Source organism: Mustela nigripes, chromosome 11, assembly GCF_022355385.1.
Source record: "Mustela nigripes isolate SB6536 chromosome 11, MUSNIG.SB6536, whole genome shotgun sequence".
Taxonomy (NCBI): domain Eukaryota; kingdom Metazoa; phylum Chordata; class Mammalia; order Carnivora; family Mustelidae; genus Mustela; species Mustela nigripes.
The window spans coordinates 35,788,338-35,801,525 of NC_081567.1; the positions used below are offsets into that span (position 1 = coordinate 35,788,338).

General features: G+C 58.3%; 1 protein-coding gene across 2 annotated transcripts in view; it reads left to right on the forward strand.

The window, feature by feature from the left end:
• LOC132026948 (mitochondrial import inner membrane translocase subunit TIM16) overlaps positions 1-13,188 on the forward strand; it is a 66,605-nt gene that overhangs the window by 44,690 nt on the left and 8,727 nt on the right. Inside the window, exons 10-28 of one of the 2 annotated variants that reach the window (XM_059415448.1) lie at positions 4,183-4,237; positions 4,706-4,763; positions 4,841-4,986; positions 5,069-5,161; positions 5,272-5,418; positions 5,943-6,069; positions 6,357-6,532; positions 7,017-7,125; positions 7,232-7,318; positions 7,400-7,542; positions 7,617-7,721; positions 7,801-7,886; positions 8,656-8,797; positions 8,896-8,985; positions 9,752-9,868; positions 10,135-10,270; positions 10,670-10,761; positions 11,288-11,374; positions 11,489-12,105. In XM_059415448.1, the coding sequence (XP_059271431.1) occupies positions 4,183-4,237; positions 4,706-4,763; positions 4,841-4,986; positions 5,069-5,161; positions 5,272-5,418; positions 5,943-6,069; positions 6,357-6,532; positions 7,017-7,125; positions 7,232-7,318; positions 7,400-7,542; positions 7,617-7,721; positions 7,801-7,886; positions 8,656-8,797; positions 8,896-8,985; positions 9,752-9,868; positions 10,135-10,270; positions 10,670-10,761; positions 11,288-11,374; positions 11,489-11,494 (2,002 nt within the window). In that variant the 3' untranslated portion in view covers positions 11,495-12,105. Of the gene's footprint in view, positions 1-4,182; positions 4,238-4,705; positions 4,764-4,840; positions 4,987-5,068; positions 5,162-5,271; positions 5,419-5,942; positions 6,070-6,356; positions 6,533-7,016; positions 7,126-7,231; positions 7,319-7,399; positions 7,543-7,616; positions 7,722-7,800; positions 7,887-8,655; positions 8,798-8,895; positions 8,986-9,751; positions 9,869-10,134; positions 10,271-10,669; positions 10,762-11,287; positions 11,375-11,488; positions 12,106-13,188 lie in introns of those variants that run through there. The other variant, XM_059415450.1, reaches the window with a different exon arrangement.

Consider the following 13,188-nt stretch of genomic DNA (forward strand, 5'->3'; position numbering starts at 1 on the left):
CTCTCTCTCTCTCTGCCTGCCTCTCCATCTGCTTGTGATTCCTCTCTGTCAAATAAATAAATAAAATCTTTAAAAAAAAAAAAAAAATAAAAAAAAAAAAAATAAAAAATAAAAAACTCTTGGGCAGGCCACACACAGTCCCCTGAGAACCTCCGAAGTAAAATCTCTAATGCCGAATCTGAGTTCTGGGGTCCTTTTAGCCATGAAGGCTTTGGGGGTAGGTGAGTGTCCCTGGGTGACCTTCTCCACATTTTAGATGAGGGGACTGAGACACGGGAAAGGGAAGTGAGTCTGCCCAAGGCCCCACAGTACTGGAGGAGTGGGATGGGGTGGGAGGTTGGGCCTCACCTTCCGTGGGTGGGGCCTGAGTGCTGCTGATGTTGGCCCTTGGTTGGGGGAGGGCAGTGTCAAGGGCTAGACTAGTCCAGAAAAATCCCCTGCCTTGGAATATTCCAGGAAAATGCTCTGCCCTCTTGATCCACATTTGTGAGCTTTGGGGGACCAGCTCAGCTCCCAACTTCGGAAAGCCTTGGGATACCTGCCATCTCCTCCAACCCGGCCTGCACTACACACTTTTCTTGGTGTAGATGTACGTGTGGGGCATGGCGTGTGAACTTTTGCTCCTGGGCCAGTGTGCGTTTCATTTGGCCTGTCTGGGACTTTTTAAAACTTTGAAGCCATTGCCAACATTGAAAAATCTGGTGGTTTCACATTAAAATGGGACTTCCCAGCTTGTCTTGAATAGGAACTCTGGGCAAGGGCTGAGTAGTAGCTGCCCCCCTCTGATGGAGGCCCAGGCTCACTGGCTGCCCCAGTCCCCACCACTCCCAAATGTCTCCCACCAGGCTGCTTCACTCACTCACATTCCTGAGACATTTGAGTTTGCGGTCAGTACTGTATGGCTTTGGTCCGATGGCCTTGTGTCCCCTAAAGCTCTCATTTTTTTTCTTTTTTTTTTTTTTAAGATTTTATTTATTTATTTGACAGACAGAGATCACGAGTAGGCAGAGAGAGAGAGAAAGAGGAGGGAGTAGGTTCCCTGCTGAGCAGAGAGCCCGATGCAGGGCTCGATCCCAGGGTCATGACCTGAGCATGCCTGAGGCAGAGGCTTTAACCCACTGAGCCACCCAGGCGCCCTAAGGAACAGGACTTCTTGACAGGCCCCAAAACTTTTAGCTTCTGTGCCCAGTTCTTGCTAATAGGGAGATCCCACCCACCTAAAGGGTCTCTCCCACACCCCAATCCCGAACCTGGACTCACACATGCTATACTCCCACTCCCTCCAGAGGTGTAAGGATAGTTTCCAGCCCCTAGTTTTTCCATTCTCTCCTCATATGGGATTAAGGTACTACACCCCTTTAGAACCTGATTCTAAAGCAGCTAGGAGTGTGGGGCAAGGCTTGGTCTGGGAGGGGGTTCCCAACTGCCCAGTCTGGGTAGCCAGGACAGATCCAAGGGACCTGGACTGCTTTTGACGAGGGACAACGCCAGGATATCTAGGTTCGTGGGTCTGAAGGGGAGAGATGGGCTGGCCAGGAGAACCAGAGAACTCTTAAAGCTGCTTTTCCTGACGTGCAGTACCTCCTGTGCTAAATACAGGAATATTGGGAAAGCTGGTGGGATTATCAGGTGCTAACTCCTCCCTTCTGTGACCTGGTACCACTGTTGTCCTGCATCTTCTGTGCAGGTCTGGGCTCCAGACCTTCTGTGACTTTGGTTCTGGAGCAGACCCCTGGACCTGAGTCAGAGTCCTTCCAATGGCAGGCCCAGATGCCAGCCCTGCCCCATAGCATAGCAGTGGGAGAGGTGCCCGTGCCAGCTCTTACCACCTCTGGTCCTCTGCCAGGAACCATGTTCTGTATTCCAGACCCAGACCTGGCTTGGCTCTCTTAACAAGCCTGGGGTCAGACCCGTGCCAGCTATTGGTCAGCCCTGGGGGCTGGGTGCCATGACCCCATTTCCTGGCCTGTGCCGTGGATGGCTCTGCCCCGAAGCGAGGAAGACTGGCCTGACCTGTTGGAGGAGCCAGCCCTGCCCTCCATGACTTCCTGCCCCCGCGCCCCCCAGCGCCTGAGTCAGTGGGCTGGCCAGTTTGGGCTGATGGGGAGGGAGTGCAGGGAGGCCAGGTGGCGCGTCTTGAGGAAGTTGGATTAGAGCCGGGATGAGCTGTCAATGCCACCCACGGGCCCGTTCCCCAGTTCTTGTCCAGGTGACAGTGGGGCCTCAGGAGTCCCTCCACTCCTCTCAGATGCTACCCTGAGCCCCTCACCTCCCTTCTCCACACCCTCCTGTCCATCTCCACATGGTGATCTCCACTCAGCACACGTCTGATCCTGTCCCCTTTCACTTAAGACGTGTCATTAGCTTCTTATTGCTTGTCTGATGGAGGGATGCAGAATTCCCCTTCTTATGTAGGCCCCATTCTGTCTGGCCTCTGCCCACCCCCACTGGAAGCTCAGCCCCTCCCCCTCACTGCCCAGGCCACCAGCCACATCATCTTTCACTCTGTTCCCCAACAGACCAAGTACCTGCCTGCTGCACCTCAGAGCCTTTGCACAGGCTGCTCTAACTGCCTGGAGAGTACTCTCCACACTTGGCTGATTCCTCCTCAGCCCTTGGGGCGTAGGGAACATGCCCCTCCCATGCAGCCTGCCAAAGTCAGGTCCCCAGGGAGCTTTTCCTTCATATGTTTAGATGACTGTGTCTGGCTCTCAGGCCCAGCCGTGAGCAGCCTGAGGACAGAGGTGGGGTCCGTTGCACTCAGTTCTAGTCCCAGCTACGGGTCGAGCCAAGGGCTGGGCACAGATCAGCTTGGCAAAGGAATGAATGGTTGGCAGTGAAGGAGTGAGTGAATGAAGGTCCCGCTGAAGGGACCTGCTTCCAACCCCAGTGGAGCCAGCATCCGTGTGGGGTGCACCTCGGGTCACTCGCCAACCTTGTTCCCCTGCCCATCTGCTCCCCCACAGAAGGCACTAGTCAGACCAGGTCAAGAAGGGCAGTTCTGAGCCCAGCTTACACTGCTGACCCAAGGTAATTAGAGCCTTGTTACTCACAGGTGACAGGCCGGAGGACTCCCGGAAGCTGTGGAGACAGGGCCCCACCCAGCTCCCCAGCCCCCTCTGTGGCTCCCAGTAGGGTAGGGAGGAGAGGTGGGCAGCAGGCAGGCTTTGGGCAGCTGGCCGGGAGGGAATGGATAGGCAGGGAAGGGGGAGCTGGGCCCTCTGTTGTCTGGGTGAGGGATAGATGCAGCTGCCGCAGCTGGGCGACCTCTCACCACTGGGACGACAATGAGGAAGGGTCTCTGTTTGAGGGGCAGCGTCAGGACTGGGGTGAGAGTCCAGGCCCTTGGGTTCCTAGGGACGTGAAATCGAGACCGGAAGAAGAAACTACCAAATGAAGGCACCTGTCAGAATTCTCCTGGCAGTGAAAGGCCATCGGTCCAGAGGTGACTGGTATAGAGTGGCAGGGGTGCTGGGGGCTTCCAGCCTGCCCTCTATGTTCCCAGCCACTGCCCCCCATCCAGGGTCGGGACGGAGAATGGGGAGGGAAGGGCGAAGGAGGCCCTTGTCCCAGCCCCTGGCTTAGTTTTAAAGTCATGCTGGGGAGGCTTCTGAGTCTCTAAGATGTCCTCAGAAGCCTGGGGTAACTGAGGAGGGGGTCCCCAAACCTTAGTGCAGACCTGGTACACCCAGGACGACTGTACTGGGCAGGGATGGAGGGAGTCCCTGGTTCCAGCAGGCCCACTCGGCTTCCTTAGTAACTCTGGCCTGATGCGTGGGCTGGCCACAATGGGAACCCAGGGACAGAGTGCATGTGGGCTCTTTCTGGAGCTGGTGAGCCTGGGATGGAGCTCAGGACTGAGGTGTAGAAGGGGGGCCCAGCTTCCCTATGCCCAGGGTCCATATGAGTCCTGGAGTGAAGCAGGTGGGCAGATGGGGAAGCCAGGGCAAGAAACGCTGGGACATGGGGATGTGCTCAGCGTCCGTGTGTTGGTACCACAGGGAGAGAGAAAGTGGAGGGTCCCAGGGGACAGGCTGGATCAGCTAGAGGGGCCACATCCCTCCCCGCCAGCGTGGCGCTTGGCCTGAGCCCCCATCTGGAGTCACGAGGCTGACCGTTCTCCAGCTGCCCCTCAGGGACAGAGGCTGGCCGCATCCTGTCCACTAGCCCTTTCTCCCTCAGGTCTCTTCTGCCCCTGCTGGACCCAGACTCCGGGCTCCTGATCCTGGCAGGAAAGGTGAGCAAGAGTGCCCGTCCTTGTCAGCGCCTCCCACCAAGGGTAGTGCCCTCACGTGCCAGGTCCGTCACAACCTTTGACCTAGCCCGCCACCTGGGAGACTGGGGACAGAAAGAAGCCTAAGCCGTGTGACCCAGGCTGCACCCCTGCCAGGCTGAGGGGCATTCAGGTCGGGATGACTGTAACGCCCAAGAATGTCAGCTTTGTGGACAAGGCCAACACTCAGGGTTAGCCCCTGGCAAGGCGCTCTGTAAATCCGGACTGTGCCCTGTTCTTACTGTGTGCACTGTGAAGCCAACTGAGGGCGGGGCGCTGGTGTGGGCTTGGGAGCGGGAGGGGGGCGGGGTGGGGACGGAGCGGGGCTAGGGGGCGGGAGCTGGGTTGGGGTACGGAGCTGGTGCCCGCTGAGGAGGCCTGGCGCAGGCGGCCTGACCGCGAGTGGCCACACTCAGGCTGGGCTTGTTTCAGGGCGAGAGTCAGTTGTACTGCTATGAGGTAGCCCCCCAGCAGCCAGCACTGAGCCCAGGTAAGCCCTGTTCTCCTCCGTCCTACCCCTCCTCTCTCCCACCCTCCCCGACTGTCTTCCCGTGGTGTCCCCCACAGTGACCCAGTGCCTCCTGGAGAACGTGCTGCGGGGCGCGGCTCTTGTGCCCCGGCGGGCGCTGGCCGTCATGGGCTGCGAGGTGCTCCGCGTCTTGCAGTTGAGCGACACGGCCGTCGTGCCTGTCAGCTACCACGTGCCTCGCAAGGTGAGGGGAACCCTGGGTGAGGGGCCAGGAGGGCCCGGGCAGCCTGGACCTTCCCGGCCACATACCTGTCTACTACTACTAGGCTGTGGAGTTCCACGAGGACCTGTTCCCAGACACCGCAGGCTGCGTGCCCGCCTCTGACCCCCATGCCTGGTGGGCTGGGAGCAACCAGCAGGTAGGGGCACGGTCTGGCAGGCCATTGCACTGTCCTGTCCGGCTGTCTGCTCACCCAGCCTCAAACACCTGTCCCATCCCCCTATCTCAAACGCCAGCCTCCTCCCACAGGTGCAGAAGGTGAGCCTCCACCCAGCTCACCGGCCCTACCCCAGCTTCACCTCCTGCCTGGTGCCCCCCGCGGAGCCCATGCCCGATACAGCCCCACCTGCTATGGCGGTGCCTGCAGACACCCCCGGGGGTGATGCGGACCCCAGCGTGAGTACCTGGGCTGTCCGCCTGTCCTCCCCATCCTGCCGCCACCATGGGTCCCCTGAGTCAAAGCTGGCAAGAACTTTGGGCCGCCTGATGGTCTTTGAGCCTTTTTTAGCTGTTAAGCGCAAGAGAGAGAAACATGTGAAGCATAAATAAAGAACATCGCACTGTTCTCTAAATTGAGCAAACACATGAAAAGCAAGACTTTCACAGAAAATCCAGATTTCTGGCTTCTCTTGAAATCCTGGCAGATCTTAACCAAACTGGGCCTGTTCTCCTACAAAGCTAGGAGCTGGCAGCTACCACCCTCTGTCCACGCAGTCTGAAGCTTAGCTTGCACTGTGTCACCTCCAGCCCTGGTCAGTGTGGGTGTTTATGTCTCCACCCAACACCCCACAGTGAGGCTTCCTGCCCACACAGTGTCCCACCAGCCGGGAGGAGGGGCCCAGACTGATGACCCCAGCGCCATTCCGCTTTGGCCAACACACTGGGGGCCTGCTGGCTGACCCAGGGTGCTTCTCCCCCAGGAGGGCTTCTCCTCCCCTCTCAGCTCGCTGACCTCACCCTGCACGCCCTCCAGCCTGGGGCCCTCGCTCTCTAGCTCCAGTGGCATCGGCACCAGCCCCAGCCAGAGGTCCCTGCAGAGCCTGCTGGGTACGTGTGTCTGGGCAGGAACTAAACCTGTGTATGTTCACCTCCCCTCCCGGGGGGTCACCTGTCCCTTTGGGATGAGGCGAGTCTCAAGGAAGAGGGCAGCCTCGATGTTCCCTGGAGTTCTGGGCTTGCAAGTCCCGTTTCCAGGCATAGTTCTGGGCAGGTTGTGTTGGCAGAGGCTGGGGCACGGGCTGTGCGCCCTGCAGTGAGGGGAGCAGGCAGCCGGGACTCAGGGCAAGCAGACAGGCAGGGAGTCCTCATGTGGCTCTGTCCCTGCCGCCTGCCAGGCCCCAGTTCCAAGTTCCGCCATGCTCAGGGCACCGTCCTGCACCGAGACAGCCACATCACCAACCTCAAGGGGCTCAACCTCACCACGCCCGGCGAGAGTGACGGATTCTGTGCCAACCGTCTGCGCGTGGCCGTGCCCTTGCTCAGCAGTGGCGGGCAAGTGGCTGTGCTGGAGGTGAGGGTCCCCACCCACCACCGTGTGCCCCAGGGCCCTGCAGGAAGCTAAGGGCATGGGGTATCCACACCAGCTCCAGTCTCAGTGATGGGCACTCACCCTGCATCCCCTTAAAACCCCTCTGCTGTCCCGCAGGGATACCACTCTTCTTCCCGTTTTACGGATGGAAGAGAGCAGTGAGGCACAGAGAGGTTTGGTGCCCTGTCAGGTCACACGGCCGTGTAAGCTGGGATTCGAACCCAGGCTACCTGGGCCCCAAGCCTGAGCTCTTACCTCCGCTCCACACTGCCCCCCGTCACTTTCTGGGACCTCATAGTTGGCACCTGGGGCTCAGCTGAAGATGGCTGAGGCAGAGAGCTTGGGGCCCCCAGCCGTGGGGCATTGGCTGCAGAGGGCGGGGGTGCGGGCACACAGCTTGCCCTGCAGCCCCTGGGGACTGAGCTCCCCGCCTGTTACTGATGGGCCAGGGCACTGCCTCCCACAGCTGCAGAAGCCTGGCCGCCTGCCCGACACAGCACTGCCCACGCTGCAGAATGGGGCAGCTGTGACAGATCTGGCTTGGGACCCCTTTGACCCCTGCCGCCTCGCTGTGGGTAAGGAGGCTGGGTGCTATGTTTGAGGGAGGGTTCGGGGGTCTGAAGGAGGGCCGGGGGAGCCCAGAGGTGCTGGGCACAGCAGTGATGAGCCTGCATTTTGCAGGCGGGGAGGACGCCAGGATCCGACTGTGGCGGGTGCCCCCAGAGGGCCTGCAGGAGGTACTCACAACACCTGAGGCCGTGCTCACAGGTCAGCTGGGCCCAGGGTGGGGGCTGGGAGATGGGTGGTGACTCCTGAGGGGCTCAACATTCCCCCATGCCTCTCCCCAAGGCCACACAGAGAAGATCTACTCTCTGCGCTTCCACCCCCTGGCCGCCGATGTGCTGGCCTCCTCTTCCTATGACCTCACCATTCGGATCTGGGACCTTCAGGCGGGAGCCGAGCGGCTGAAGCTGCAGGGCCACCGGGACCAGGTAGGACGTGTGTGGGCAGGGACCCAGCCATATGCGCAGAGCTGCCTCTCACATCTGTCTGCACCTGCCTCCAGATATTTAGCCTGGCTTGGAGTCCCGACGGACAGCATCTGGCCACTGTCTGCAAGGACGGGTACTTGCGGGTCTATGAGCCCCGGGGTGGCCCTGAGCCCCTGCAGGTGAGCAGGGTACACTGGGGGCAGCCTCCAGACCTGCCCAAGGGATGGCTGTTGGGCTTCACATGCTGTATCCCAACAGGAAGGCCCAGGGCCCGAGGGAGCCCGTGGAGCCCGTGTAGTCTGGGTGTGTGATGGCCACTGTCTGCTGGTGTCTGGTTTTGACAGGTAAGGACTCGGGGACCACCATCCCCAGCTAATTGTGTCCTCCTTCCCCAGACGCCCATACGTGTATTAGGCATCAAAACCTGTCCCTGCTATTCACTGATTGGATGGGTGGAAAGATGGCTGGATGTATCGGTGGGTTGGTGGGTAGATTGGTGGATGCATGGGAAAGAGGGAGGTGGAGAGGAAGAATGAGTCAACTGGGAACCCAGAAGGTAAGAACCCTGTGCTGCTGCCTGGAGCCCATGCCATGCTCAGGTAAAGAGCATGAAGAAACCAAGCCTACTAGAGAGGTCCGAGGGATTGGTATTTGGCACTTGGGAGGAGGAACCAGGGAGGGCCTCCTAAGGGAGATGTCATCTGAATTGAGCCACAAAAGAGCTAGTACCCAGAAACCCAGGGGAGAGGGCATTCAAGTCTGGATGGAAAAGCCAGGAAGCTGACCAGTCAGGCCGGAGCAGAGGATGAGAAACTGAGTGTGGGGAGATAAGTCCAGACTACAGGTCTTAATGGTCAGGTAACAGTGCAGTGTTAGGACTGTGCCGAGAAGGGTCAGGGACAACAGTGAGTAGCAGTCAGGGATGAGGCTGTGGCATGACTCTAGGCCAGTAGTTCTGGGAACTGGATCAGGAAAGAGAATGGACAGAGCCCCGTCAGGCTCCGAAGCCCTCTGGGTCCCCAGCCTGACCAGGGTGCTTGCCAGAGTCCTTGCCCTGATCCAGGCCTCTGCAGCTTTAAGAGTCTGCTTCTGTTCCCCGGATCTCCCTTGCAGCCGAAGTGAGCGCCAGCTGCTTCTGTACCCCACCGAGGCCCTGGCTGGTGGCCCTTTGGCGGTCCTGGGGTTGGACGTGGCTCCCTCTACTCTGCTTCCCAGCTATGACCCAGATACCAGCCTGGTGCTACTCACCGGCAAGGTGGGCTGGGGTATGCAGGTGGGGTTGGTGGGCAGGTGAGCGGTGGGGAGGAAGGCAGCTTGACCTGGCCGCCTCCCTCTCACCACCCCGCGACCTAGGGCGACACCCGCGTGTTCCTGTATGAGCTGCTCCCGGAGGCTCCTTTCTTCCTGGAGTGCAATAGCTTCACCTCGCTGGACCCCCACAAGGTGAGGGGCGCTCCCTAGTCCTCCTTTCTTTGGAGGACACCGGGCTCCCTCGCCCTCTCCTGGCCAGATGGGGAAGTGCAGGGGCCTGTGAGGTCAGCAGGTCACTGGGCGAGGGCCGGCTGGCGGCTCTCTGGAGCTGGCTGTTAAACTCTACCGCTATTAAAAATTAATCCATAAAATCTTAAGTTATATGAACCTACAAATAAATTACATTAAAAACCAGGGCAATAAGGGCGCCTGGGTGGCTCAGTGGGTTAAGCCGCTGCCTTCGGCTCAGGTCATGATCTCGGGGTCCTGGGATCGAGTCCCGCATTGGGCTCTCTGCTCAGCAGGGAGCCTGCTTCCCTCTCTCTCTCTCTGCCTGCCTCTCCATCTACTTGTGATTTCTCTCTGTCAAATAAAAAAAAAAAAAATTTTAAAAAAAAAAAAAAAAAAAAAAAACCAGGGCAATAAACATCCAGTGTATCACTTCTCACTCATTTTAGCTGATCTTACAGCTGATTTTGTGCTGCTGGGCTTACTTAGTACATCTGTGGGAGCTGTCAGTGGAGACACTCTCCAGGGCTACCACACGGGTCCCCCCAGCTCTGCACTGAACACATTCTGTCGGTAGCGTGAAGTCACCATCAGGGCTACCCATCGGGGCGTCTTTCCTCCAGAGAGCTCGCAGTTGAGCGCCGCCAGCACGCCGCAGTTCAGGGACAGGCTGTGGTGCTAGCGCTCCAGGAAGGCCCCGGTGGCAGCTCAGACTCCCCTGTTCTCCCAGGGCTTCATCCTCCTGCCCAAGACGGAGTGTGACGTGCGGGAAGTAGAGTTTGCCCGATGCCTGCGGCTTCGCCAGACCTCCCTGGAGCCTGTCGCCTTCCGGCTACCCCGAGTCAGGGTACGGTTGGAGGCCTGGCACCCAACACCTAGTCCCCCTTCCCAACCTCCGTCAGGAGCTTTGGAGCCTGACTGGCCCTGTCACCAAACAATGCCATTTCACTGCTCTTTGGGGCACCTGTACCGCTTACTCTGCTGAGATTCTGAAACTGGCAGAAGGCCCAGCCCGGGGTCCTGGGTCTTACCTTACTGCCTTTCCAAGGGATGTTCATGTGCCCTGGGCATCTGGTTGGTGCTTCCGGGTAGCCCCTTCCTCCTTCCCTACAGAAAGAGTTCTTCCAGGATGATGTCTTCCCAGACACAGCCATGAGCTGGGAGCCGGTGCTCAGTGCCAGCGCCTGGCTGGCCGGTGCCAATGGGCAGCTCCAGCTTCTCAGCCTGCAGCCTCCTGGCATGACCCCAGGTAGGATGAGGAGCTGGGGGGTGGTGAGCGGGAAGCAGGGGAGTGGGTAGGGATGGGAGAAAGAGGCAAATGGCCAAGTCCAAGGTCCCCCTGTCCCTGATGGGACACAGGAACCCCTGGCATTCCCAAGGATGGGGTGCTTGCATTTCCAGGCTTAGACTCTGAGCCCTTTGAGGACAGAGCACAGGGTCTGTGTTTCCAACCCTGACAGAAACAAACACACGTGCACACAGGCACACACGCACACTGCCAGGTACCCCTAATGGGCCTTGTGAACAGAGGGTGGAGTAGCTGATGTTGCCCCCTCTGGCGTCTCCTCCCCAAGAATCAAGGGCTGGGCAAAGAGTCCTCACCAGGGGGATTCTCTGATGTCCGATGCCTGTCCCTCCCCCACCTCAGTGAGCCAGGCCCCCCGTGAAGCCCCTGCCCGACGGGTCCCACCCTCAGCACTCTACCTGGAAGAGAAGTCGGACCAGCAAAAGAAGGAAGAGGTAGGCACAGGACACAGTTGGCCAGTGTGGCACGCAGTGGGTCCTGGCTACACCTGGTGACTGGCTTCCCATTCTCTAGTCCAGCCCAAGCTGAGGCAGGAGCTGGTGTCATCCCTCGCTCAGTTGGGCAGCTTGATGGGGAGACCCCTGTAGCTGACCCATGGGGCAGGGGACTCAGGAAGCCAGGGAAGGGCAGAAAGAGGTCCCTATCCGGCCTGGCCCAACCCAAACAGAGCCAAGACTTTGAGACCCAAATACGTTTGGGACCCTGGCGCACATTTGAGCGTCTGAGGCAGTGTGCGGAGATAGCCGCCCTGGGACTCCAGTGCTGTGTGTCCATCTGCCTCTGGCCCCCTGATCCCTGATGAGGTTTCTTTTTCTGTGAAAACATCCACTTCGTCAGATGTAATGGCTCTGATGAAAATGGCTCTTTTCACAATCTTGAGGGGTTCAGTGTGAAGTCCTGTGTTCTGGGCTTGGAAGTCCTGTCCTGTTGCCTTCCCAACTCTTCTCCTGTCCGGTCTAGCTGCTGAATGCCATGGTGGCCAAGCTAGGGAACCGGGAGGATCCACTCCCCCAGGACTCGTTTGAAGGTGTGGACGAGGACGAGTGGGTGAGTAGAGAAGAGGACCTTGGCATCGCCTCCCTCCCTCCGTCACCTTGCAGCCGACGCCCCCCACCCTTCCCCAGACCTCTCACCCCCCACCCCCTTGGTTTATCTCCCCAGGACTAGCCTGCCCACCACTACCTCTAGCCTCACCGGCCGCTGCCACCTCCTAGAACCACCTGGCGTGGTGCCCTCTGCACGCCTCACATCTCACCCTCCAGCTGGGAGAGGCCTCTTGGCTCTGGCACACTTTATCCCAAAGCCCTGGCTTCCTTTGAGCCTTGGGGACTTCTCTGGCCTCTGGGCCCCACTGTAGCTCCCGTGGATTGTCTGCACCTCTGCTTTCTGTGGGACTGGCTGTTTTTCCTCAGCTGCCTGCTAGCATGGGGAGCCAGGGGTGTGGGCGTGGGGTGGGGGGGAGTGGGGGTCAGTAGCACACCCCTGGGCTGGTCCCAGCCTGGGCTTGCTTCGCCCAGCACCTTCAGTTGTTACACGCTGTCCTCTCTCGCCTGCTGCCCCACTTCTTATCAGGAGTCTTGGGGGCTGGCCCCCTGCCAGGCCATTTGGAGCAGCACCAGTCTCAGGGGACAGGGACCAGTTGCCCTCCTCCTCAGGTGTGAAACCAGGAGAAAGGGGCATTACAGAGCTGAGGGCCCAATTCAGGGGGCTGTGAACCCCTCAGGGACTGGCCTGAGTATACCCTGGATGTTTTCAGCAATTAAACTTTTTGAAGCTGGCGACCTCTTGAGCTGCTGTGGTCTTTTGGCTGATGAAGGGAAAGGAAACAGAAGGATGGGTGAGGGAATTTGGCTCTGGGTCCCCGCTTGTCCCAGGCTTCACTTTGCTCCTGAGCTCTTTTCTGCTGCTACGAGTTAGTTCATTCATCCAGCACATAGGCAGTGCTGTGGATGGTAGACGCCGTAATGAACGAGAGAGACCAGGCCTCTCGAGGTACTTGTTCCACTTGTGCTGGGAAGCCAGACTGTGTGCAAGTAAGCAGACCATGAAGAAAGCCATAAAGAAGACAAAACAGAGCCACCTGGCTGGTTCAGTTGGTAGAGCATGCAACTCTTGATCTCAGGGTAGTGAGATAAACATGCCCCATGTTGGGCATAGACATTACCTAATTAAGAAAAAAAAAGCGGGGGACAAATGTGGAAAGGGAGCAGCCAAGATGTAGGGAGAACAGGGTATTCAGAATATGAGGGGCAACCTTTAAGCTGAGAGCTGAGGCCTGAAGGCCACAGAGCCACAAGAGCATTTCAGACAAAAGAAAGGGTGGTCACCGCACTGAAGGAAGAAAGAATTTGGAGATTAGGAGGAAAGGGCAGTGGTCCAACACATTGTCCAAGGCAGCCTGACTTAACCTTCATTAGGGTTAGGTGTTGAGTACCTTCCCTTTGCCAGCCACCTATCTAGGAGTGGAGAAAAGATAAAAGTCCTCTCCACGAGGAATCTACATTCTAGTGGGAAGGAACAGGTTATGAACAGTGAACATAAAATAAATGAGTTATGATAATATGGAAGAAGGTGATAAGAAAGAAGTTTTGGGGGAAAAAATAGAGGGGACTGAGCCAGACACAAAAAGTCACATACAGTATGATTCCGCTTCCATGAGCTGTTCAGAACAGACCAGTAGAGGAGCACCTGGGTGGCTCAGTCAGGTAAGCATCTGCCTTCCACTCAGGTCATGATCCTGGGGTGTTGGGGTGGAGTCCTGCATCAGGCTCCCTGCCCAGCAGGGAGCCCGCTTCCCCTTCTCCCTCTACCATTCCCCCTCACACCCCCTTATGATCTCTGGCTCTCTGTCAAGTGAAATC